A 27,164-nucleotide genomic window follows, 5' to 3' on the forward strand; every position below is an offset into this window, starting at 1 on the left:
TTTTATCTTCTACTGTCTCTATTGTGCAGGGGAGTTTTTTATATTTAAATACTTATATTACTTTTTCTGCTGTATGTGCATGTTGTGTGATGTTTGTATGCTACTGAGACCTTGAATTTCCCCTTGGGGATCAATAAAGTATCTATCTATCTTTGAAAAAATGAAATGTCCGCCATGTTTTTTGTGCAAGCGAGCAACGTGTTTTTGTTGTTATGTCACAGGGTGTGAATAGCCCAGCTGTGTGGCCAAGGCTATTCGTAGGGTAGACACTCCGATTAATTAAACAAGAAAACTGCATGTGTCTTTCTTTCCTCCAATTGGAATTAATAAAATGACTGGGCAAAGTGGAAATGGAAAAAAGTGCGAGATTTCGCCAAATTTAGTTTTACTCATTTTGAGTAGGCCTAAACTGTTCGCCAAAGGTCATCATCTCTGGCCCCAGCTTGATAAAAAAAATTGGCTCTGATTTAGCCTAGTCTACTGTATGACTTCAACAAGGTGATCATTAGTATCGTTTTGTATCAATCACACTGCCGCTTGCAACGCCTTTGAATGTAGTCCGTTGCCCTGTTTACCGGCAATGCTAAAGCAGATTTAAGCTGCCACCTCGTGCAGCTGCGTGAATCACGGAAAGCGTGAATGAAGTGACCACTTGAAAATGGGACCCACTGTACATCCAACTCTCATTGCGAATCTTTTTAATTTTCCCTTTCCATTTTCTAAAAGTGTTGGTTGCGTTTTTTATATAGTATTGTAGCCTACAATACATGCTTTACATTGTCAGTGCTTCAGAAAATCAGACACGTTGGGCACAAGGAGTTGTCAGGACACCAAAACAGTGGCACATGAAACTTGGTGGGCATGTTAGCCCCACTAGACCCTAAATGGAAAATATGTTTGTTCCCCGGGGGCCATTTCCCATTGAGAAATGAGATGTTGATGGCAGAACTGTGAGGCAGGACTGTCTCACACACACAAGCACGAGCGTGCACACACACACACACACACAGAAGTATGCATACACACAAAAAGCAAACACACATCCACAAACTCACTTACATACCGTACACATTGCATGAGTTGCAAGAGTAGGGGATGGAGTAGGAGATGGAGACAAATGCAGACAAGCGTATACTGATTGGCGGTTATATTTTATACCACTATGCGTATCTAGTTTTATATTACTTATATATTTCTTAATGGTTGAAACTAAAATGACCATATTTCACCTTTTTTCTTCTTCTTTTATTTATTTTTCTGTTGATAACAGACAACATAAACACTGATAAGAATCTACTGTGGATCTCTAGTGCTTTAAGTTACAGGATGGCAGTTTACTAATTTTATTCTTTTTATGAGAAAAATAAGGTAACATTTTAAGCAAATTCAAATAAAGTGCAAAAAATATACAGTAAAGTGGTAAATTTGTCTCAGTTAGACTGTTGCAGAGTTAAGACAAGTGTGCATGAGAGAATAACATTAGATTCACTCATTTCAGTGCCATTTTATACAGATCAATCATCTAACCCGTACAATTTAGTCTGCTCTGAACTGTAATGATCAGTTCCATATTCCATGAAACTCTTTGGTCCATTAGTATGGTGACCAATAAAGGTATCAATGGTTTAAGGATGGAAGAGAAGTGTAAAGTCTTTATCATCTTGGTCTGTATTCTTCGGGCACACCTGACATCTTCCTTTTTTTGAGAGCAGAGTCAATTGTATTTATGAGGCCATCAATCATCGCCCGCATCTCTGGAGTGTAGGGATTGTACTCAAGTTTCCTCAGGCCTGACCGCTTAAAGTTTCCATCCTTCTGCCCTTCCACACAGAGCAATCTGTCCTCTGATACCTCCAGACCTAGGAATATCACCATAGTCTTAAGATGGGCAAAAAGGTCATTCTTCAGTGCTTCAAAGTGGACCACATGCACCTTCTTCCCAAATTTCAGCCAGTCAAGTGTGTGTGAGGCCCACCATGGTGCATAATTGTTCACAAACTCTGGCCATTCTGTAAAATACACACAAAAGGAGCAATAGTTATATTTCCAAAATGTTTCAATGTGGTTTCTGAAATGATCACAGCACTGAGACAGCACTATTAAATGTTCCTTTTAGTGGAAGTTTCTGTTACGGCCTTAACCCTTACAAGGCCGACCGTTCTAATTTCGTTAAAAGTTTAACAATGACCAATCATTTAATATCTCAGCTGTCCAATGACTGATTTTATTTCTGAAATCTTCCCCGTAATGCTGACAACATAAGCTTCAATTTGATACGATTGGTTAAGGGATTTATGGCGCGAAATCTTTTGGATACTTGAAGATCAGTCGTGAAAAAAACCTTTTCACTTCAGTCGTATATATTGATATGGACAGCCAGATGCCACCTGCACTTCGTTGGAGTTTACCTCGACTGGAAACCACACAGCTGGATAAACTGAGGTAATATATGTTTTTAGATTGGTTGTAGTTATGGTTAATCTTAATTTGTAGTCCTAAAATCATGTTATTTGACAGAAATATGCTTTCTCATCAACGTCAACATTATGGCATAGCGGGGGCTAAGTGCATGGTCATGTAACTTTAGCTAGCTGCATTACTCTGAACTGCTTGCAGTACTCTTGTTTGCTTTTGATGTCAGTTATTTTCATTTAAAAACCTGTTAGTATATAACCTGTAAGTAAGTTTGTTTTCTAGTACCAATTAGCTTGTTAGGTAAGCATTATTGGCAAGTCAGTATAACGTTAGCACATCAAAGCTGGATAAATCAATGGGCGCTTTGTTTGTTTGCGTCGGTTCTCTACATGAAATAAGTTGAGTGATATTTGTTTTCCTCTTAATATGTAGTTGTAGAAAACAAGATGTGAAATCACATATTCTGTCAGAAATGTAGTGCTAATTAACTTATTGCCTGTCCTCGAGTTGTTACCTCGCTAGGCAGTTTGTAGTGAACTGATTTAGCTTGCTAACTTCTAAATGACAAACATCAGACGTGCTTGTCTCAACATTTTCTAAAATGACATGACTTGATAGCTTTTCTAGTCCTCTCAATATGTAGTTATAGAAAACATGATGTGAAATCACATATTATGTCAGAAATGTCATTATTGCATTTTCAGCAGTTACTAGGTGAAATGTAATCTGTCTTTATCTTGATGCCAGCCAGGCAATCAGATTTAGGGCAGCTAAACCCATGTGTAATAAAATTACTTTTCATACTTCTGAATATTTGAGTTACTCAGAATGCTTCAATAGTTTCAAGGCTACCTCTTCTGGTGTATGTATGTGCACACACACATACATCTGTAGTTTTGATTTTATTTTGTAAATTAATAAAGGTATTACATTTGTATGATTTTACTGTTGTTTCAGATGGAGGATGAAAGACCTACACAGACCTCGTTTCAGGCCTGAAGAGGTAGCTGACTGCTGATGGAGGAAGAAGGTATAGATTTAGGTGGCGTGCATAGGGTGGTGTAGACTGCCACTAAAACATTGTGAAATAGACTTGTTATGTAGTTTTTTATATGTTGTTGTCCCAGGCATATGTGGTTTTATCAACCGGAACGGGTGGGAGGTTGTGCTTAGTAGGCCATCGTATGTAAACACACAGTGCAGGGGCATGGGACGAAGAGACTCCAGAAGACTTTCACAGTTTTCTATCATTGGCATGGGGCTACACTTCCTTCCCTAATATCCATTGCTACTGGGGAACCAAGTCTCTGAAGGGATCAGGGAGCGTTGACCAAATGATAAATACATATTGCGTACACTTTTTCTCCATTGACATTGCCGTTGTCAGTAGTTTCTTATTATTTCAAGTTTGGCAATGCTGAATCTGGTGTTGAACCTAGGTTTGGTAGCTACAGCCAGAAAGACTTCACAACAGCTGGCAGGCATTTCCGTCAAAATTTCAGCCTCGCCTTCAGCTGCTCCAACTTCTAATCTGTCGTCTTTTCATCAAGTACATATTCCTGTACAGCATGAGCCAAAGAAAAATGGTTGGCTTTGTTATAAAAAATAATACATAATAACACTAGTAGCTTGTATGGCCCGGAGTGTAGCGGTAGGTGACGTTTTTTTGGTAAACAAAATTGCTGTCAGATTTGGCATTCTACAGGAGGGGATGCGTTTCGTTATGAGTCATAGGTCTTCTGTGTTCAACCTTCAGGATCCCCACCCCACCTTTCCCTATCCTCCTCTTTGTGTGTGTGTGTGTGAGTTTGTGTATACATGTGTTTATTCTCAACAGGCTTGTTCTATGTAATCCACTTTCAAATGTTTTAGAACACATTGATTTTTGAGTGATGTTGAAGTTGATTGTATTCCTAGCTTTTCATAAGTAATAATACATTTTATAGATGTATATAATTTTCATATTATACTGATTTATATAAGGAAGTTGTATCTGTTGAATCAAATGTATTTTATGTCTATTCGAAATGATCTTCAATAACTATACAGTATACTTACTATACAGTATACTTACTTCCCGTATATTATTATAATTTTAATACACATGATCTTCAGCAAGTGCCTCAGAAAAGTTGTGCTTTTCGTAGCCATATTCAAATCTATTAGCCCCTGAAGCTGCCCTGAAGCCGCTCATATCTCAGCAAGCAACGCTCAAGAAATTTGGTGACCTAGGGATGTCTGTTAACCTGTGCAGCTAGAGATTTCTACAAAATTTCAAACTATTTGTACTTACATACTACTCATTATCTCAAGTTCTACATGCAGCACAATGATCATTCAGGGCTTAAATTGAAGACAAATGGGTCAAGATATAAATTCACCAGGGACAAGGTAAATCAACCGAACCAGCTAACCAGAGGTTAGCATAGGCTACTATCCATTATCGTATATATCGTAAATAACTGAAGTTGAAGTGAAAGCAATTCACGTTTATTGAGCCCCATTGAGTTGATCTTTCTTGTGATGTGTAGTTTGCCTCATTGTGTAGGCCTATTCATGTTTGCAGCTTCACTTACATTTAATGGTTTCATTTAGGCTTTCCCTTGTTGAGAGCAAATGAGTTTTAAATCATATAATAATTAAACTTGGTTTGTCAAAGTTGCTCTGGAGTCAGTGTAGTCCCTTGTAATAGAATTGACATACTCTATGTTCACTAGTTCGCCCGTCGGCATGATTGCTATACTGAGTGAATAAGCTAAGCGCGTGTTTGGCATGGTAGCTGGCTGTGGTCATGGAATGGCTGAAGCGGAGATCGCGATAGAGCGATGGCCGCTTGCACCCCCCAATGTAAGGAAGATGCTATCAGTGAAATGGAGGAGTAAGGGGAGGAGGAGGGATAATTTTGCGAGCGCCGCGGCGTGTGACGTATGGATAAGGAGGCCGGCTTAAATAGCCTGGCGGCGGAAGACAGGTGATTAATTGCTGTCAATCATCCCTAAGGGCTCCTCCCGAACTTTGTTTAGAAAACATCATTAAGTCACTTTGGAAGAAAAGTGTCTGCTAAATGAATACATGGAAATGTTTTAACTTTCTGAGGTGGGCAGGGGGCCATTTTCATGACTGTGTCCAGGGGCCAAGTGGCTCATAATCATTGGCCGGGATTATTTCACTTCCCTATCCCAGAACCCCCACACTTTTAAAAAGCTTGATACGCCCCTGCTGGGGTCTACCATACAAGGCAAGATCCAAGGTGCACGCTGTGTAAGGAAGCCCCTGAGACAGTCCAACAAATAACAGCATGATGCAAGACGCTGGCAGGGAAGGCATACATGGAGTACCATAATCAGGTGGCTAGGATAGTATATAGGAACATCTGTGCTGACTGTGCCATGCTGTACAACCCCCCCCCCCCCCCCTTTCTTCCCTACTCTCTTTCTCTCAACTCTCCCTCTCGCCCATTCTCACTGTGACAATATATAGCACCACTGATCACTTCTTGACATTAACCACATTGATTTCAAGTAATACTAACCCATCCTACATTTCTCTTTCTTCTCCCTTACTGTACCTCACTTGTGAGGTATATCATCACCAGTCATCAACCATCCGTGTGCCTGGCCCTCCTCTTACCCATCCCACCTGAAGTCCCATCCTTGACTGCTGTATTACTGTCCCCCTACCTGGATTCCTGGCCCGTACAGCCCCATCACCTGCCTATGACAACTCTGCCCGGATTCTGGCCTGTCTGCTGACCCACCACTTGCCCCCTGACAACTTTCTTTCCTGGACAATTCCGATGCCGGACTATTGCACTTTCTCTCACTAAATCATGATTAATGCTTTATCATACCAGATACGTAATCATCCCACCTCTTGTAACTTTCACCTCAGGTGCTTTAAACACCATGTCCTATTCTCCACACCTGACTGTCATATGCATTTGTCATTGTTTACAGACCTTACTGTCTGTATTGACCCTAGGCAGATGGGTCAGGCCCTTGAGTCGTGGATCTGCTCAAGGTTTCTTCCTATATGTATCTCCAATTCTAGGGAGTTTTTCCTCGCCCCTGGGCCTTCCTTGTTTCTTTCTTCCTTTTCTTTTCTCCCTCTTTTCTTTTTCTCTGATTGCCTACATTCTGTAAAGCGCCATGATACATGTGTAATGTTTTGGCGCTATATAAGCACAATAAATTGAAATTGAAATTGACTATGGGCTGGAAGTCGAAATGGGATACACCTCCAAAGGTGGTCACTGTTCTTCTTTTATTGCTCATTGGGTTGCCTAGATTCCATGTATGTTGAAGGGTATGTATTGGCTACATACTCATAAAAATTGGTTAATTTATCACTTCATTGTATGGACTAACTACCTGTGGACACACAGTCCAAATTTGGTGAGTTTCTGATCATTATTTCCAAACATATAAGTGACAAAGCAAATAATGTCCTTTTTGCAGAATCCGGAATTTTCACAATTTCCGGTTATGGGGAAGACTCAAATACCATTCATATTTTTTATACAACAATCCATTTCATAAACTAGACATATCAAAGATATAAAAAAGCATGGTTGTGTTTTGTTCTACCTCGGGTGGAGGTATCTCAACTTTTGAAGGCTCTGTTTCCTGTACTATTTTTGAGTAGCTACACCTTTGTTTGCTACCTAGAGCATATGTGCTCAGCTTTGTTTGATTGTTGCTTGGTGCTGCCATTTGTCCTCAATTAAAATTCTCCTCATGCAAATGAATGATCTAATTAAGTGTTAATCTTATAAAAATGTTAAGGACGTCTTATCAAAACAAATTTGCTAGTTAGTTGCAATACTAGTTATTATGCAATAGTAGTGGTATTAGCTATGAATAATATAGGTTTTGGAGATAACATGAAATTACACATTATTGAACATCATACAAGTGCTAACCTTTACCCCTCCAGTGAGCTTGGGAAGCAAATCCAATGTGACCACCATACTTGCGGTTGAATTCAGCCATCAGGGCTTTATATGGGTTACGGATTACAAGGATGCTGGCATCATAGGCCTCTATTTCTTTCTTGCCGCTCTCATGGGTCTTTATGCAGACAGTCCTGCCACTGCGCCAATGATCACGCTCCCCCTTGAAACCTAAGTAAAGCAATACACCAAAAATAATGTTGCATTGCCATCATGTTTTACTCAACTAATTCATACTCATTTAAGGCTCAGTATGGCTGTTTGTAATACTCACCTTTGTTATACAAGGAACCATCAAAGTAGTAGCTTCCTGTGTAATACCCTGTAGCCAGCTCAATGAGGTGACGGGTCCAGGTATTCCCTGCCCCAGGAAAACTGGCCAAGGCCACAAGTTGAGTGGAGCGAGTCGGAAGGAACCTACGGTCCATACAGCGATGATCTAACAAGAAAGAAAAGGAAATTGGTGAACTGGAGAAGTAAAGTAATGGGGATGCTAGTTTTAAGAAATAAGCCTCAAGAGGCCGTAGGTCCCAGTGATTTTACAAAAGCTAAGGGCCGTTGTTCGGCTGCATTTCCAGAGAGAGAGAGAGAGAGAAATATAAATATGCAAAAGTGTGCTTGCTGTTGCTTTCACTGATACAGTGGGCATCACTTTCAAGGACAAAGTGGGCATCACTTTCAAATGGCCACTTCAGTCGCGCATCAAAGTCTTCCTTATCATCTTCCTCTCCAAACTCAAATTAACTGAATATCTTTTCAGCTCCACTGCCCAATTGCGCAATAAGCGCACTCACTAGGATCTCTCCATCCTCTTGGCTAAGTTTCGTGTCTAGACGGTAGCGGCAAAATCGCCATTTCTACTCTGGCCATTCTGTTGGACTCTCAAACTTAAACTCACTCAGCGCTCTAAACTTCACCATTACTTCCATACCGACACCATGTAATGTCTGTAACTATCTCTAACAGACATATATATATTAATGCCACTTTCACACGTGAGTTGTTCAGTGTTCGGTTTATCTTGCTTTAACTTGCTTTTTAACCACACAACTTCCGCTGTATATATAGCTTCTTCTACTAAAGGCAGAACAAAAGGGTTGGGCACCGAAACACGGTTCTAATATGGCACCAGTGCCGACGCAAACGGTAGTAACAACATTGAATAACAACGTGGATTTCAGTGCCTCATTTCGGTGCCATTAAATCTCTGCCGTTTTTTTTTCACTGCACATAATGCGCCATCTCTAACGTCTTTCTCTGAACACATCCAGATACAATAAGCTAACATAAACACTAGATGTATAAGCTTAAAGCAGAGGGGTGCACCACATAGGCTATAGTGGACAGTGTTTGACAGCTTGCCTGAGCCCATGCCAAATAGCTTACTTTAAACCAATATCACAAGCTCCTGTTAAAATCTAGCAGTAGCAAAAGGCTATGAAACACTTTACTTTACACAATAACCTTGCTAATGCGCTCAACTGGCATTTATTTGAAATGTTATCAACAAAGTTGTAATATGAAAACTTTATTTAAACTTTATCCGAACAACATAATGACATGAGATTAATCTTTCATGTGTATGAGGCCCATTTAGCATCACAACGAATATGAAGATCATGCTAAAAGTTAGCTCGCAAAAACATAAATATGTTACATACATTGATATCCCTGAGCTGTAGGGGTGGGCGATATATATCGTCTGCGATAATATCGTGATTGTTGTTTTAACGATGTGCAAATTTACATTATCGAGTATTTAAATTACTTATGGGGAAAAAACACTCAAAATCACACATTGCAACCCCCATACATTCACTAAATCCAGGAGGTGTATGCAAGAGAAGCCCCGTTGCAGCAGAGCAAGTGTCACATGATCGCTAGTGGGTCCACGTTGTCACACGCAGGCCTAATGTTTATTTTGTGTAGCGAGATCCAGACGTAGCCTACTTGGGATTTTGTGCAGCTACTTCTGTTCACGTAGCATTAATGAGACAGTCACATTTTTTCCTACATGGTATTATATGGAGAGAAAACATTTGCCTTTGAGTATTTTAATAGTCAGTTGTAAACAAAGAACTCTTCTCATGTAACCATTTTGTAAATGGACTGAAGTTCGCTCTAAATATCTAAGTATCGATTATGCTAACCGTTAGCATCTCTATGGGATTTCTCATATACATTAGCCATAAGCTAACGCATTAGTTTCTATTAAACTTAACTTTCTTAAGCTTCAGACTTTCTCTTGGGAAACTGTTAGGCCTAGTCATCTTCTTTAATGTAGCTGGCTAGACCATGTCATTGCCACACACACAAGTGGGCAAAATTGGAAATGTGTCAGAGTGACAATGCATTGGTTGATTTGGTTTAAAAAGTCACAGGATAGGTTATTATTGTATTGATGCTATTCATAAATAATGAGCTGTAAAGTAATTCAGACTTCTACAATTTTTTTTAAAGGATTTTTTTAAAGGATAATTATCGTTATCGTCAAAATCACCAAAAATATCGAGATATTATTTTTTGTCCATATCGCCCACCCCTACTGAGCTGTCAAAGAGGCTACGGAACCATCTCCGTACGTTATCGCTACACTGTAACAAGATTCTGTGATTTTCACAGCATCACTGCTGTTTTTGAGAAAAATGTGTACTGTATTTGTGAATACAGTATGTTGCTGTAGTTTCGCTATGAATTATGGTCAAAATGGTCAAACTACAGTACTAAAAATTTGCTGCGAATCATAACACAGTAATAAATCTGACTCCTCCCTCACTTGTCAGCTTTTTGAAAATTTTGAAAAAACATGGCGGAAAATCAGTTGGGGTTTTCTGTTTTCTTTTTGCACATAAATACAAAGTTAAGCGCCCAGATAGCAAGGTGACATTGATATTATGTTGATTTTCCATCCAAATCATCATTTTGAAAAGATATTGAAAAGTCATGGATTTATGGTTTACTGGGAAATTTTGACGTGGTGATTGAAACGTGCACCGGGCGACGACGTTTGAACTGTCCGGCGGCGGGAGATCATTTTTGAGCAACAGTTCAGTCAGTCAGACCAACGGTGTTCAGCACTGTCAAGTTCGCAGCTCCACCTTAATGGTAAGCAAGCATTTATTTATGTAACGTTAATGTTTCATTGTGAAATTGTACTACATTAAATTCTGCCATGTGTACAGTCTATGTACGTTGTACTGTCTAACTTACAAACTCATCCATGCTTGTTGTATCAACTAAGTAAGTAACGTTAGGCTAGCTATCATAGTTGCTGTTGCTGTGAAACGTTAACGTTTTGGCAGTCTCATTTATATTAGGCCTACATTAGTTCTCAGTAAGTTACAGTTTATTATATTCATATAATTTATATAAAACATTCGCTAGTAGTGCTAGGCCTAGTATGTTACTGTCACAATGTTAGGCTGAAGATGATGTGCTGCTGGTTAACGTTAACGTGGAGTTTTAGCTGCTACCAGCTAACTTATGTAACGTTAACTCATCGTAATCAGTACATATATCTATGTGTTGCTGCAAGCAAACATCATCAATGAGCTCACCCAGCTGGCTAACGTTAGCAGCTAAATATACCTTGCGAAACTGAGTTATGCTAACACCATCTTCAGCCTGGCATTTTGACAGTAAACTCAAAAAACATACAGTATATATATAAATGATTATTCTAAGGTTTCACTTGTAAGTAGCCTTCAGTTTCAGTTGAAATTGTTATCTAACACTGTTTATCTTTTTTTCTTCTATTTCTGCTAGGTGCTGCTTCACTCTGCTACTGGTGGTGGATCAGGCTGACTGCAACCGTTGGTCTAACGTTAGGATGCAGCACACGAAAATTTCTAAACGGAAAAAAGTGAATAAATGTACTTGCTTTTCAAACTGATAACAAGTTGTCAATGGTTATTTATGCAAGTTTGTGTAGCCTAAACCATACCTAGGCCTAGTCAAATTTATCCTGGCTGTAGATAAAGCAGGATATGAATTTCCCAAAATTACTGTATATAATATTACAGCACTGGTATTACTACTGTACTAAGTTACAGTATGATCCATAAGTACTGTGATTAAAAATACGGTAGACAATTCAATACTGTATACATTACAGCACTGGTAGAACTACTGTAGTTTGCATTTACAGTATCAGGCATAGGTACTGTGATTTCATATACAGTAGGTGTACTGTAGAGTGAAATACAGCAACTTGCTGTAAATTTTACGTTAAACTTTTTACAGTGTAATTAAGCTGATCTGACAGGGGGTAGCCAATGTCAGCGCATCGTTGCTGTTAAATTGCCTACTAGCGCCTAAATCTAAACACTTCAACACCGGTATATGTAACATGTTTAAAACTATTGCGTGTTATGGGGGAATTTCTTGAAGCATTTGGGAACACACTGAATGAACTTGAAAGCAGAGTCCCTCGTTAGATTAGGTTGCTTGCAAGTTGTCCATGACCTGGCAGTTCCATGGCAAGTGGTTTTAACATACCTTATGGCAAGCCGCCTACGCTGGATAAACTTGAAAGCAGAGCTTACCACTGTGTGTGCATCCATGGCAAGCTGTTTTTACATTTAAATGTATTGTCGTGCTTAGAACAAAGCAATGAGATATTGGGCTATACCTTGCACTTTAACGCAATTGACTTCGCGCAAATCGCTTTGTGGGCGGATCTTGGGCGCTGTCTCTATTTTACCGGCAGAATATTGACTGTTGCGCCCGACGTAAATCTAAAATGGGGTGGTCTGTAGCAGTTACATTATTCATGGGTGTGGTTTGGGCGTAACGTGCAATAAACCAATCAGAGCGTCATCTCACATTCCCTTTAAAAGCTGGCACGCTTGTTCCATAGCGGATTATGATGGTGGATTTGCCAGGCGCAACCAGGAACGGTTCATAGTGCTATAGTCAGTTGTGAACAGTTTGCTATTGATTTTTCCTCTTGACAAAATGTAATACAGAAATGTCACTTTCCGATGTTTTGGGATCACTCACTGAATCACGAGCATGGTGATATTTTTACAATGTAATCTAACATTACCTCACTATAGACAATGCAGATCTGTCAGATAAGCTCTCCTCTCCTGTGCTGCTGCTGGGGCATTTGGGTTTAATGGAAGCGGCATGCAGTTCATCTCATTAAGTCCTCTGATATTTCCTAATTTATGTCATCAACACATCCGTGATTCGTGGAAATGTGTTCGCAACACAGGCGCCCAAGCAAGCGCTCCTGCAGGTGTGAGCTACGGCTGTACCTTACCAACAGGCAACTAGAAACACTTTCCGAGTTGACCTAACTTTCCAACTCTGCACAGTATCCCATTAAATGCATGACAGTGGGCTATTTACAATATTTATTTTATGTAGAGTTTGTAAACACGTTATCATCAACTTAATGCACGCACAACTTTTGTTTGAGCAGGAGAGAGAATAACAATGAATGGACGCAGCAACTACAGAAATTGTAGCGAAGGCTACTTGCTGCTTTCTTTTACTGTCTATGGTTGCTGGTTAACAGCACTTAATAAGCTTATTTAAGCGAATTCACAAACTCAAGACTTCAAGGCCATCATGGATATAAAACAACGAAAGGATGGAGGGAACATAGCAAAGTTTTGGAGTTATTTCAGAAGGGCTACAACAAGGTAGGCAAATTTGTGGTGCTTGTCAAAACCTTAGCGCAGCTGGAGTAATGCTTATAGGCTGATGTTAAAGCGCACACGATGTTTAAAGCCATACACAACGCTAAATTGGAACAAAACTAATGGTAACTTTAGCCTTTATAGGGCTGTATAAATTTGTCCAAATTAATAGGACGTAATTAGGCGTTGTTGTTGTAAAGATATCACTGTAAAAAATGAATCCTGGTGCCAAGGAAATTACACAAAAAAAAAATCAAGTATGACTTAATTTCTTGAAGCAGTCGTCTATTATGTTTTTCCCCAAATAAATCAACTACATTTGCGAGAAAAATATTCAGAGAAAATGTTCCCTAAAAGAATTGTGGGAAGTTGCACAATTTCTCGCTGATAAATGTGCAGCCTTTTCCTCAAATATTTTGAACATCTGAAAAAAGTCCTTCAGTTGAGATTTTGAAAAGAATGCCTCGAAGACGGACGCCATTGAAGTTCAGCATGGAATAGTAAAAGGTAAAGTATTTTGTTCCTGCTACTTGGGAAAGCTAGCATGAAAACTACTACAAATATAAATTAAGTAATGTCACATCGCAGGTATATATTTTCATACCAACGTGTTTGACCTTCTAGGAAATATTGGTGAAGTTAGCTTAACAGTAGCAAGGTCGCTAACGTTAGCTGTAGAAGCTAGCTTCTACTCAGATGGTTGGTAAACTAACCAGCAAGCTAACCTTAACTTCGGTAGGTTATATTATAACCTTATCAATTTGAAATGGCCGAGTTTATAATCATTTGTAATAATTGGGACACTCTAAACTGACATTAATATAATATTGGAGTCGATGACGTCTTAATCTTTTTCTAACGAATTTGAAAAGACGGTTGGAATTTTAATAGTCACTGAGGGAATAGCTAACATGCTAACGTAGCTGGTTAACATTAGTTAGCCAGGACTCCACTGTTCTAAGCGATCTAGTGTGGTTTCAAATGCTTGTCTGGCACTAAGGGATCTGTTGACTGACTAATTAAAGCAGTCTGTCAACTAATTGACGTTTGATTGAACTGAACACTATTTGCTTTTAATTCGGGTTATATATATTTTGCTCGTAGCTAACGTTAGCTGAGACCACCAGGGCATTCTTTTAGGCATTTGTAGCATACACGTGGTGTAAGGTAACTGTTAGTGTTGTTGGTTAAGGTTAGGTGCATTGTCCATTCTCAGTAATAGTATGGCACTGATATTAGTTAAGTGTCTGTTGGTTTTATTTGGGTTATTTAGCGATTATGTTAACATATTTGAACACATAAACACTTCTGTTTGTCTGCGGTTAAAACATTTGGTAGCCTACATGGTAAATGATGTCAGAATGAATTTTGGAAGTCCTTTGCTAGTTAAGTTAGTTGATATACTGCTGATAGTCAATTGTGGTTCTTGTGTTTATATAATTATGGATTTTGTTTGTTTTAACAGGGTTGGCAAAATGCTCATCAAGGTCCAGTACCGTGGACTAAAAAAGTACCTCAAACTGCAGCCTGGTTTTTCTTATGAAAGTTTCATTGAAGAAGGTGAGGTTTTATGTGAGCCTAGCTAATAAATTTGAAATCAATGTTTGCATGCATCTGATATCAGATCACTTGGCCAGTGGGTAAGGTAAAAAAAGGTACCCTTTAGTTGAATTAAATGAACTAAAATTGGAAACTGAATTTGTTAAATTCTTAAAGCAACCCTTTAAGATTCCAATTTTGTGTTTTTGCAGAATTTGGGCCAGCAGGTTCTTCTACTTTAATGCTTCACTTTTCTGAAGTGATATGGAGAGGTCCTCTTCAAACAAGGGACATCAATCTCCTGGTGCAGGAGAGAACACCTCTGCCACCTCGGCCATGCAGCAAAAAAGGCCAAATGGGTGAGCATTTAAAATTAAAATCTCACTAGGAGAAATCCTTGTCTGTCCTCCAAATGCGGAAGCCTGGCTTTGTGTTCCGGGAAGTGTCAAATCAACGGGCACGTTCAATCTTGCAGCACTACACAGATCTGGCTGAACGTAAGGCATGTTTTTTAGATTCAGCCAGATCTGCTTGTAGATCCAGTGCTGCAAGATCGAACGTGCCCGCTTATTTGACATTAACGGAACACGAATCTAGGCAATTTTCTTCCTTCAGATACAGGTCTTGTTATAATCTCCCTGTACACTTTCAAAAGTTTATACCACTTTAGTTTGTCTGTAGAGACCCTCACCACACTACCAAGTGTACATATTTTGAGCACTGCCAGTGGTTTAAAATAGCGTTTGTTTTTTCAACATGCTTGCTGCACCCTTAGCTTTCACTGTAGCCTATGCCTATTCAGTGTTAACGCAAAAAACGTACTTGCTCAAAACTCCACCAATTATTAACACAATTTTACTACCACACTTAAATAGACCCTCGGTTGTTTGTAATCTTAAGTTACACTTGAATACATCTCCTGTGTTTTTAGAGGGTACAGGTAAGTTTTCTCTTTACAAGTGTATCACCGTTATTGTTTCTCTTTTACCCATAAATGGTCCAGGAGCTCTTCTGAAGAAGAGTTCAGGGGGAGAGGAAACAATGGAGGAGTATAAGAGATTGAGCCCCTTGACACACTGCACAAGACGACATCATATCCTGGTCAGCCACATTGTTGAAATGCATGGGTATGTTTTGTTTTGTAATGTGAAAAAACAAAGTAGAAGCATTGTTGTGCACATATAACCTCTCACACAACTTGCCTGCAGCGTGACAAGAAAATCCTAAATTTGGTAGTAGAATTGTTGTGTAAAAACAATTTTGAACTGATGTTTGTCCTTCTTCACACTTCTCTCATCTTCTCAAAGGAACTCTGGATCTCATTCATAGTCACCATTGGGTTCTTGGTTACCTGTCTGACCAAGGTCCCTTGTGATATCCAGTTCCAGTAGCTATCAAAACCGCACCCGGAGGAGGAGCAGAAGCCTGCAGTACTTAAATTACACAAAGTCAGGTCTTATTGCCAACACATAATAAACCCAACTTAACCAATTTTCATAAAATTTGTCATATTGATTTCTCAATGTGAAAGTAATTCTCTCCATATTATAGATATCATACACAACATCAATCCAATCATCCACAGTAGGAGGGGCCTTCTGAAGCCATTTTCTTGTCAAGGCCTTTTTAGCCGCCACTAATAGGACTCTCAACAGATATTTGACTAGTTTTCCACATTGAAGTTCCTCAAAGTCACAGAGATACAATGTTTTGAAATCATAGTTAATTCTTATGCTAAAAGCAAGTTCTAAATGGTTATGGACACTTAACCAAAAAGGACCAACAAATGCACAATTCCAAAAAATGTGAAAGTGATCTGCCATAATCTCCAGCAGTTAGTTAGAGTAGAATATTTTGCCTTTTGGGCTGGAGTATAAAAGAATCTAATAATGTTTTTCCAACTAAAGAATCTCCAGGAGGGTGAACTTGTCATCCTCCATTGATGTGCACAGATCCTTTCCCACTCCTTCTGTGATAATGACAAGCTACTCTCCTTTTCCCACCTGGATTTGACTGACATTGTATTGTCTCTTGCCAAGGCCTGAAGAGCAACATATAGTCTAGAAATTATTTTCCTGTAAGCTACATCTTCACAGGCTTTCAGAAAGATGTCGATAATAATGTTTCTACAAGGTTCTTTCTCTTTCCTTATAAAAGATTTATTAATAAAGTCTCTGATTTGCAGATATCTAAAATGGTCCTGATTCTCTAAACCAAATTGGTCCTTCAGCTCCTGAAAACTCAGCACTAAATCTTGTTTTATTAAAGAGCTGTATGTCGTAAGACCTTTGTTGTTCCACACAAGGAATTGTTTGTCGTGGATACTGGGTATAAAATCAGCGTCATAGGCAAACCATTTGAAGATACCCATCCTGTCTTTTAGATGGTGTCGTTTAGCTATTTTATCCCATAACCTCAGGGAGCAAGATATCCAGGGATTACTGGGATCAGAAATTTGGTCAATTAGTGAACAGTCACCAATTAACATACTCATTGGACATCTCCCTCCCATTGAGCATTCTATTTCTTTCCACCTTGATCTAACTGGGCGTACACCATCCGACTAAAAATCTAAGTTGAGCAGCCTTGTAATAATCTAGTAGACATGGGAGAGCAAGCCCTCCCTTATCTTTAGCCAGTTTTACTGTTTTGTACCTTACTCTAGGTTTTTTCCCTGCCCAGATGAATCTAGCTAGAAGTTTATCCCATTCCATAAAGTAATGTTCGGGCTTCTCAATAGGTATGGATTGGAATACATACAGAAGTCTAGGTAGTATATTCATTTTAATTGAGTCTACACGTGAATAGATACTTAAGTAAGGAATCAAGTTCCATCTATTTATATCATCCATAATTACCTTCTTAAGTGGCCCATAGTTAATTTCCTGTAATGTTGATAGGTCTATAGGCAAAAAGATTCCAAGGTATTTTATGCATTTCTTATCCCAATCAAGTTGATACCTTGAGCGAAGATAGTGAGGTGGATTATAGTGAAAGTTAAGGACTTGAGTTTTTTGCTTATTAAAACTTTGTAGCCTGAATATGATCCATATTCTTCCAGAATTGACATCAGATTCGGTAGGGAGTCTGTAGGGTTGGTCAGGTAGATAAGGATATCATCTGCAAAGAGAGCCAGTTTCTGTTCACCTGCCTCCAATTGAACTCCTGTGATGAGGTTATTTTGTCTGAACCACTGTGCTAATGGTTCTATGAAAATGGCAAACAGAAGTGGACTTAGCGGGCAGCCTTGTCTTGTGGATCTCTTTTAATCTAGCTTCTGGTTTGGAGTAGAGGGCTTCTAGTGTCTTAATAAATCGTTTGTTGAAACCAAATTTCTCCATAACTTTAAAGAGAAATTTCCATCTTACAGAATCAAACGCCTTTTGTGCATCTATGCTGATCAGCATGGCCTCTATTTTATTTTGATTTATATGTCTGATGATCTGTAAAGATCGCCTAATGTTGTCATGAGTCTGGCGAGTCATCACAAAACCAGTTTGATCCATGTTTATTATGATAGGCAAAACTTTCTCTAGTCTTTTGGCGATGATTGAAGCAAATAGTTTATAGTCAATGTTTAAGACACTAATTGGTCTGTAATTAGAGCAATTAAGCTTGTCTTTTCCTCCTTTTGGTATAACAGAGATGGTAGACTCCCTCCAAAACTTAGGAATTTCACCCTTTTCAAGGACCCAGTTAAATGTTTTAAGCAGAATAGGTGTCAATGCCTCCCTCAAACTCTTATACCATTCTGATGTGAATCCATCAGCACCAGGAGACTTATTAGCTTTTAGTCTAGTGATAGCTGAGGCTAGTTCTTCTTCAGATATAGGTAACTTCAAAGCTGAATTTTGATCATCTGTCACAATTGGGAGATCTAATGCTTGGAGCATTGATTCTAATTTGTCGTCATTGTGTACTTGAGGTTGTGAATATAATTTTTCATAGTAGTCCTTGAAACAGTTTTTTATTTCTTCTGTTTCCTGTAGGATATTTTTAGTCTTTGAATCCCTTATTTTAAATATTGTGTTGTCTGCCTCTTGTTTTTTTAGTTTGTAGGCCAATAGTTTTGTGTATTTACCGCCGCCCTCATAATATTTTTGTTTAGTGTAGATCAGTTTCTTTTGAATTTCTAGTCCGAGTATTTCATTTATTTGGTTCCTTATCTTTTTCATTTCCACTTCAGTGACTGGATTAAGTGAGTGCTTGTGTTCAAATTCCAGCTTTTTTAATTCAAGTTGAAGATCATTGAGTCTCTTGGTCCTTTGCTTCTTCAAAAAGGAAGTTGTTGCTATAACCTTTCCTTTCATTACTGCTTTACAAGCATCCCAGAGAGTAGGAGGGGAGACTTCATCATTATCATTATCTTTTAAGTAGTCTATAATGTCTTTACCAAATTGTTCTATCCTGTCCTTGTTCAGTATAGAGGAGTTAAGTCTCCAGTGACCTGGTTTCATCCTGCGCTCGTCAGAAAGAGTCATGTACACTGGGCAATGATCTGAAAGATCAATAGTTCCGATACGACAACTTTGCACTCTACCAACATCCCTACCAAATATAAGAAAATAGTCGATTCTAGAATATGAAGAATGGGGAGATGAAAAGTGGGTGTAGTCCCTAACTGAAGGATTGTAGAACCTCCATACAGTGGGCAGTGCTTCGATTTGGCCAGCTTCACTCGCGGTCCGCGCGTGGGATCACGCGGTATCACGCGACTTTAATTTGTATTTTTCCAGTGAGACGCTGCAACAACCCAAACAACCGGTAGATGGCTCAAGTGAGCAGGGTGTCTCGTAAAAAGAAATGGAGCCTGGAAAACCCTACACAGACTTCACTACAGACTTTAGCAGACTGGTTTAGAAATAATGTAATAGCCAGAAATATGCCTGCTCTGCCCTAATAAAGAAATATTTGGTTAACTGCGAGTGAATCCCGTTTGCAGCCGTAGAGACGCAGGACAAATTAAACATTCTGGTTTTCTCCGAGTGCAACGATGATAGACAGACATCATTTGGACAAAATATAGAGCATATTAACCTCCGTTGCTCAGCCAAATGCCTTCCTGTTACGTCCTGTTATCACGGAGTTACAGGCGATAAACGATTTTTGATGGTCACAAGTTTACTTCATTAGGGACTGTTCGTTATTTATTTAAGGGGCTACCGGAGGAGTTTTGGGAGCATTAGTCCAAAAAGACGTGACCCTCCCTCGCCAGCAATACATTTTTCTATGACCCTCCAAAGTGATTATGAAAAAATCACTGTCAACTTTTTCCGGGTTTATCGCCTACTGTATTTTAACGTTTTCACATATTTGGCCATAAGCCGTTTATCATAGGCTATCACGAAACCAAACTACAAAGGCGAACACTTTAACAGGGGGAATTAATTGGGCATGAATCATGCTGAACGCTATTTCGCTACCTTAGAATAATAAGGTTCTATCTGCGTTTTGAGTAGGTACAACCGGGACGATTGAAACGGGGACGAATGAAACATTCCGGTTTTCTCCGAGTGCAACGATGATAGACAGTTTGGACAAAACATGGAGCATATTAACCTCCGTTGCTCAGCCAAATGCCTTCCTGTTACGTCCTGGTATCACGGAGTTACAAGCGATAAACGATTTTTGATGGTCAAGTTTACTTCATTAGCGGTTTATTTTTTTGGATTATTAAAGAGTGTTTTTCATTTAAAGGTTTGACTTCGTGCTTATTCAGTAGAGCATTTAGTGCTCTCCCCAATCCCAGACGTTCACAGTGCATGTTTGTTTGTAATGGATGCAACCGCGAGATAGGCTATGCGTTTGACAATGAGTTGTTAACAGAACCAAGACATATAGCCCAGCAGCAATCTAGGGACTGGTCGTTATTTATTGAAGGGGCCACCGGAGGAATTTTGAGTGCTTCAGTTGGAAGTTGCATGACCCTCTCTTGTCTGCTAGAAATTGTTCAATGACCCTCCGACAGAATTGTTAAAAAAGACATGACCCTCCCCTGCCAATTGTCTTCTGCCCGCGCCACAGCCACACACTTTGTGATAACGTTCTTAAATCAATCTTTCCCGTGAGCTTGCATACCAGTCCTTCCTTTTCAAATGTGTTGCGCCTGTTTGCACAATTTCACAAATAATCATATGTGATTAATAGTATGACAAAAAAATCCCTGTGCACGGGGACCGAAACAATGCATGCCAACTTTTTCCGTGTTTATCACGTATTTTAACTTTCCCCGCTGTCTTGCCGTTTTAATGTTTTCCCGTAGAATATCCCATATTTTAATACTCTCATAACAGCCCTGCCATCGGGCCTGTCTCTGTGTTGCCCTGTTGCTACCCCTTGCCCTTCCAACGAAACAGATGTCTTCAAATCATCGTTTTCCTTGCTTGAAGGCGAACTTAGAGTGATGTTAACCTATTTAAGTTTAACGGCGCGATTGTCGTGAGAGCACGATTCATTGGCGCTTGCATGTTCGGCCTTATGTCTACGTGCGCACCTGAGGCTACTCAGCTGCAAGAGAAATAATTTCCCCTGTTTGTATGTTCACTGCAGGTTGGCCTACCATAACTTACCAACTCTGCACTGTAGACTGGCTATTTATATTTTTCTGTGAAATAAGCAAATGTATTTGTTCAACTTTATGAAGCAGAATTACGCATAGGGTACTTGGAACATAATACATTTGACAAAGGACAGATGAATGTTGCTAGTGACAAAATATTAACTTTCAGTGTTTTACGATGTCTTTGTCATGGGGAAGTGTTTTTCCCCATGCATTTATTCTAGGTTACTGTCAGTGACTGCCGTGAGAGAAGCGGGTTCTGTGTTTCGTTCATGTCAGTGACTGACGCGAGAGAAGCGGGGTCTGTGTTGTGTTGTGTTGCGTTGCGTTAATTTATTTTCATTGGGCATACCGTGCCGTGTCGTCCACAGCTCTTCAGTTCTGACAAAGCCAAAATTACTCCTTTTGAAACAATGAGTGCAGGAAGCGCGTTTGTATGGTTATATTGCTTGACGGGGGAGGGGGTCCCAAGCAGCTTTCAGCCATAAGGCTACTTTGAGAACATTTCAATTCACCCGACTCTAATATTCAAAATGTTGAAAACTATTTCGGCATAGCCTATAAAGCAGTTTAATTAAATGGAATGTTAGTTGTAAACAAACGAGCTACTTGGTGAGGCTTGGCCTCACAGATGCGCTCGTGCCTTAGATGGCAGGAAAAATCTTCACGATAGGCCTATTAACTAACCACCCGATTCACGTTGGCTGGGGGGAAGGGGGGCCATCAGACAATTGTGCCCAGTTAATCCGGCCCTTCCCCCAAAAAATCACACCTTCCCACCTCTGACAGCTTAAAAGAAGTCAAGATGACTCCTTACTCACAGACCTATTCACAAACCTGCGGTTTTGAAATCCTATGCAGCTACAGGAGCTTCCAATCGCGAGGAAGCAATTTTGCATTGTAGGCATAACTAACATGCAATAACGCCGCCAACAACAACCAAAACTAGGCTAATCATTGTCAACATGTAAATTAAATGTAACATTAGTGTGAATCAAATTAAAATGTTCTCTTTTGCAAACGTAGGCATCGTAACAGAATAATTTAATAATGTTACAAAGATACTACATCAATCCGTATGTTTCATTGGGCTACTAGGCTATTTGTTTTGCCTTGATTCATTTAGGCTAGGCCTTTTTATTCAGGGGCCGTATTCACAAAGAATTTTAAGGCTAAAAGTAGCTCCTAACTGGCGAATTTAGGAGCAACTCCTAAAAATAATGGGCGTGTCACTCCTAACTTCAGGACTTCAGGAGTAATTTTTTCACAAAAAGTAATTCACGAAGCATTTTAGACCTAAATGTAGCACCTAAGTCTGGGACAGCTTAAGTCGAGAGGACTCCTAACTCACTAAGACCTATTCATAAACAGCTTTTTTGTGGCATTTTACGTTGCAATGTTTTGAAATAGCCTATGCGCAACAGGAGCTTCCAATCGCAAGGGAACAATTTTGCATTCATAAAAGGGATGCAATAACGCCACCAACAACAACCAAAACTACTCATTGTTAACATGTAAATGAAATGTAACGTTTCATTGTGAATCAAATTAAAATGTTCTCCTCTTTGCAAACGTAGCCTAGGGATATGGTGACAGATTCATTTAATAATGTTGCAAAGGTAGGCTACTGCATCAATCCATAGGCCCATGTTTCATTAGGCTACTAAGCTATTTGTTTTGCCTTACTCTTTATTCATTTAGGCTAGGCCTTTTTATTCAGTTATTAATCATCTTCCGTCCTTCGCACTACTTGTGTAGCGCACGCATTCTCCGACCTGTCACCTGTCAGTCATCATCGGAAGAGAGGTGTTTGGAATTCCCGCGTTACAATCGTCAGCCAATCAAGGTGGTTACTTCAGTCAAGCTCGTACATGAGTAATGACGTCACCCATAGCCACGAAGACTCACTCCTAGTTTAGGAGTTGTCTGAAAGGCTTTGTGAATAACTTTTAAGAGAAAACTCCAATCTAAAATCTTTAAGTGCGATTTAGGAGTAGCCTACTCCTAGTAGTAAGATAAAAGCCTTTGTGAAGAGCCTACGACCCCAGTTATTCATCATCTTCCGTCCTTGTGTAGCGCACGCATTCTGAGACCTGTCACTCATCATCGTAAGGGAGATGTTTGTTGTTGTTTGGAATCATGCCCGCGTTACAATCATCAGCCAATCAGCCAATCAAGGTGGTCACGCTTGCCCATTTACCCAAATTAATGGTCGAATATTACTGATGATCATTGTTATTTAAGAACATGCAGTGTGCGTAGGGTACCAAAACATCTTGCTCGTAAAAAAGCATCATAACGCACATTCTGGCGGGTCTGTTATTTACTGTAGGCTGCGCAAACCACATGCCTTTATTTTGGGCAAGCCTGCATTCATTAATTCATTCAACCTTTATTTATTCTCGGAGGGTCATTGAGGGAAGCCCTCATTTTCAATGAAGCCGAATTTACAGAAGCGAAGCAAAGCGCTCCACAAACAAGACAACATTCGAGGCCTTCTGTTGAAGAATTTTATATAAAGCCTGCGCTGACAGTAATCCTCCTGCCCCTGATAGGCCTACCACAGCTGTGGATAGTGTGGAGTGTTCAAGTAATAACACAATCCAATGTGTGTCTCAATTGTCCCCCGCTGACCACCTCACACATTTCTCTCGATTTTGCAACGAACTTACATGACACAATGCCATAAAATATGCCAGTTTTAGGACACAGAATAATGTTTGTAATGATACCAGGTAGGCCAGGTATTGTCGAAGGTGCATGGTGAAGTGAAATTCTTACTTTGGAAAACAAACATTTGCCGATATCATCGCCGATCATCAGAATATTACAACAGATTCTGTGTTCTGGACTGTAGGTAACTTGTTAAGCCAGTGGTTCTCAAACTTTTATTTCATTCCCCACTTTGATCAAGGGGCATGACTGATGATAGTGGAGATAACGTGTTATCCCGAGGCTTTTGCAAGTCAGCATCTTCGACGGTAGTCTATTAAAAATATAAGTTTTCGATGTCCCAAACGGAGAGCCATACTTTATTGTTTTTAACGATCTCTATGTTACTCACAAAAATGTAGGCATGGGGACATGATGAAGTAGGTTATCCAACTGTCGTGTGTTAAATTATTGTGATTACGAGCCAGTGGTTTTCAAACATTATGCGTGACTCGGACATCTAACTAAATGCAACAGGCTCATATCGTCCTCGCATTCGCAAAATGAGGACCAGTGTTTTGTCAAATTGCAAATAGCTATTCGTTTTAACTATTTTTTTACAAAAAGCACTTCATACTATCTTAATCTTGGAATATGGGGAGGGAAGTGGCGCGTCTGCAGTCAGCCAAATATGAATGTAATTCTGCGGCATAAAGCAGATGTAATTGTTTATTGTACAGAAAAATAAAAATGACATGTCAAGCAGTCAATTGACTACATTGCAGTCAAGAAGTAGGCCAAATTAATTTACGAAACCAAAACGTGGGTCATAGTTGTCTAAGCCTCTATTGCGTAGCCTGTTAAAAACGTAGCCAGATAGTAGAAATCGGCAACAACATTGTTTTCTGCAGAAGCCTACCCAAGGCTACAGATTAATTCTGAACAGTTATTTCTCTACTGGCTCAATTATCACACCACTGTTTTGATTTGCGTAGTTGCGTTAACCCCAACACTGACAATAATGTAGACAGCAAATTTCGATTTTCGTGTAGTCAAGCCTTAAGCCATACCCAAGTAGCCTAAATCGAGGTAATGTTTAATTATGCCTGATTTATTTTGTTATTGAATTCGTAGGCTGGGATTACTCTCGGCAACAATTATGTAAGGGACGGCAGGCAGAGCGATGTACAGTGGCAGAGCGACGCACAGTGGCTGAAAGTGGTACTAAAGCTTCACGCAGCTTCACGCCGCGTAATGCGCGAATGAAGTGGTCATTTGAAAGCGATGCCCACTGTACATCCACCAAGCCCACCTCTGAAATCATACTAGTAATTTTTTTGGTTAACTTCTTGGGCTGAGAAGTTCGGGTGTTAGAGGAATCAAGAGTCAGGTTCAAAGTAATGTTGAAATCACCCCCACATATCAAGATTCCCTGTGACTCAGTCACTGCCCTATCTAATATTTTTTGGTGAAAATCTGAATTTGAGCCTGGGGGAATGTATACATTATATAGAGTAAAGTAGTTCCCATTAACCTTTCCCTTAAGCAATATAAATCTGCCTTCCCTGTCTTTAATTGTAGATAAGAGTTCGTATGTCACCCTTCTAGAGATCAAAATGGCCACCCCCCTATTATGCTTAGATCCATTAGAGGATGAGAATACATGTTTGAAACCATACCTTTTAAGCTTTTGATGTTCAATTTCAGTCATATGGGTTTCTTGCAGGAAAGCTATATCAATGCTCTCTTTCTTGAGTTTTGAGAGAATTGTGTTATGTTTATCAGGGCTGAGAAGCCCATTGACATTAAAGGAAATTACATTGACCATAGTAGGGTACTGTTTGATCCTATGTCTAACCTATATTGCCTACAAGACACATAGATACCTCTCCTCAGCTGAGTATTTTCTTCACATTCTAACATATTTATCTCCCCCATCAACTTTAAACTAACATAACAGCAAAAGCAAAAACAAAAAACAATGAACAACAACAAAATTACAGTAACTTCCAAAAAAGTGGGGGACCATAACCCCAGGTTCCCTGTCGGATAGGAGTGGAGGGAAAAAGACCCCCACAGAGTGGATGGGGCCCTCCCTAGTGGTGGAGAGACTAAGGGCAATCCATAACCTCTAGATAAGTCCAACATAGTCTGAAAGTTTTCTCTGTTCAATCTGTATGATGTAATTAACGCCTACCGTCTTTGAAGCATAATCCTCATGGGAGAAAAAAAAAAGAGAAAAAAAAAACAGGTTCACAGACAAACTCTCACTCCTCACTTTCAGTCCTGTTGAGACGTTCTCCGAAAATCCTGCAGTTTCTCTCTCGTTCTCGCTTCTAGATCACCTTTCCCTCTGGTGTTTTCTAGTTGCCATTGGAAAGTGTTCTTTATCTTTCTCTCCAAGCTGAATCCGGGATCTTCTCTTTGCTTGGTCACGTCAATGCCTCTCGCCCTCAGCTCCGCTATCGCCTCCTGTGCGTCTTTGTATGTCATCGTACCGTTTGCCCAATGAATTCGAAGTTTCGTGTATGGTGTTTGAAAGCGAATGCCTTTCTCCTTCAAAGCTTTTTTGACCCCAGCATAAGCCCTGCGTTTCTCAACAACTTCAGATGCATAATCATGGTCGAAAGAGATTAAGTGATCTCCTATAAAGATCTTTTTCTTCCAAGCCATTGTTAAGACCATGTCTTTAACCTTAAATTGTTGGAAGCAAACCACAATAGATCGAGGGGGAGACTCAGGCTCTGGTTTCTGCGTTGGTTTCGCTTCTGGTAGTGAGAGCTCGTCAGTCAGAAGCTGGTCTAGGAACTTGGTCATGGAGTCACCTTCGGTGTCTTCGGGCACACCGTAGATCCGAATATTACATCGCCTGGACCTGCTCTCTAGATCCGTCACCTTCTCCTGCAGTCGTCGTCTCTCATTTAAAAGGAACACTAGGGACTCTTTAGTGATGACGCTATTCTCCTCCAGTTCAGAGACACGTTCTTGAATTTCAGAGATAGCTTGGCCTTGGTTCTGAAGGGACGTGCCTAGCTCTGTTAACTTCAGATTAAGATCCTATTTAAAAGTTGCTAGCTCTTCCCGAAGATCTACTTTCAATTCTCCCTTCAGCTCCGAAATCGCTGACTGTATGTCTTTTTTAAAGTCCTTGAGATCTTCTGTAATGGAGGTCATTTGTCGAAGCAGTTGACCCGCGGATTCAGAGGCAGCTTCTTTGTCGGGGACTTTCTCTTCGTTTTGGGGAGACAATGATTTCGACATTACTCGCTCCTTAGTTCCCGTTTTTGAATTCTGGCTTCTCAGTGATTTCCCCCCTTCCATTGCATACGTCTTCTATACAAAATTAAATGAATTTAGGCAGCGGGGGTACTTTTGCAAAAAGATTGAAACAGAGAGTAAC

The 27,164-nt window shown here is 39.8% G+C and overlaps 2 protein-coding genes across 13 annotated transcripts in view; one reads left to right on the top strand and one right to left on the bottom strand.

The window, feature by feature from the left end:
* Positions 1-1,273: 1,273 nt before the first annotated feature.
* Positions 1,274-27,164, bottom strand: part of LOC121715455 (WSC domain-containing protein 2-like) — a 189,310-nt gene continuing 163,419 nt past the window's right edge. For 8 of the 9 annotated variants that reach the window (XM_042101216.1, XM_042101223.1, XM_042101221.1 and 5 more), the window contains 3 exons: positions 7,641-7,805; positions 7,337-7,537; positions 1,274-2,009 (listed from right to left, as the gene is read on the bottom strand). In XM_042101216.1, the coding sequence (XP_041957150.1) occupies positions 1,657-2,009; positions 7,337-7,537; positions 7,641-7,805 (719 nt within the window). In that variant the 3' untranslated portion in view covers positions 1,274-1,656. The remainder of the gene's footprint in view (positions 2,010-7,336; positions 7,538-7,640; positions 7,806-27,164) is intronic. The other variant, XM_042101222.1, reaches the window with a different exon arrangement.
* Positions 13,330-16,055, top strand: LOC121715456. Of its 4 annotated transcripts, XR_006033604.1 has the most exons (5): positions 13,338-13,521; positions 14,480-14,574; positions 14,814-14,912; positions 15,557-15,680; positions 15,861-16,055. XR_006033604.1 is itself a non-coding variant. In XM_042101225.1 (4 exons), exons 2-4 carry the CDS (start codon positions 14,490-14,492, stop codon positions 15,736-15,738), a joined length of 414 nt encoding a protein of 137 aa, XP_041957159.1. In that variant the 5' UTR covers positions 13,330-13,521; positions 14,480-14,489; the 3' UTR covers positions 15,739-15,751. The 4 variants fall into 4 exon arrangements, 3 of the variants coding, with proteins under 3 accessions (XP_041957159.1, XP_041957160.1, XP_041957158.1); XM_042101225.1 differs by lacking the exon at positions 15,861-16,055 and having other exon boundaries at positions 13,330-13,521; positions 14,766-14,912; positions 15,557-15,751; XM_042101226.1 differs by lacking the exons at positions 13,338-13,521; positions 15,861-16,055 and adding an exon at positions 13,534-14,181 and having other exon boundaries at positions 14,766-14,912; positions 15,557-15,751.

The sequence above is a fragment of the Alosa sapidissima genome, chromosome 8 (genome assembly GCF_018492685.1).
Source record: "Alosa sapidissima isolate fAloSap1 chromosome 8, fAloSap1.pri, whole genome shotgun sequence".
NCBI classification, from domain to species: domain Eukaryota; kingdom Metazoa; phylum Chordata; class Actinopteri; order Clupeiformes; family Clupeidae; genus Alosa; species Alosa sapidissima.

What these genes read in the sequence shown, in the direction of transcription:
- LOC121715456 (XM_042101224.1), top strand. Translation starts at nt 14,238, where the DNA reads ATGGCACTGATATTAGTTAAGTGTCTGTTGGTTTTATTTGGGTTATTT. An exon ending in CAGCAAAAAAGGCCAAATGG is followed by an intron (nt 14,913 to 15,556) that starts GTGAGCATTTAA and finishes TAAATGGTCCAG; the next exon opens with GAGCTCTTCTGAAGAAGAGT. An exon ending in CACATTGTTGAAATGCATGG is followed by an intron (nt 15,681 to 15,860) that starts GTATGTTTTGTT and finishes ATCTTCTCAAAG; the next exon opens with GAACTCTGGATCTCATTCAT.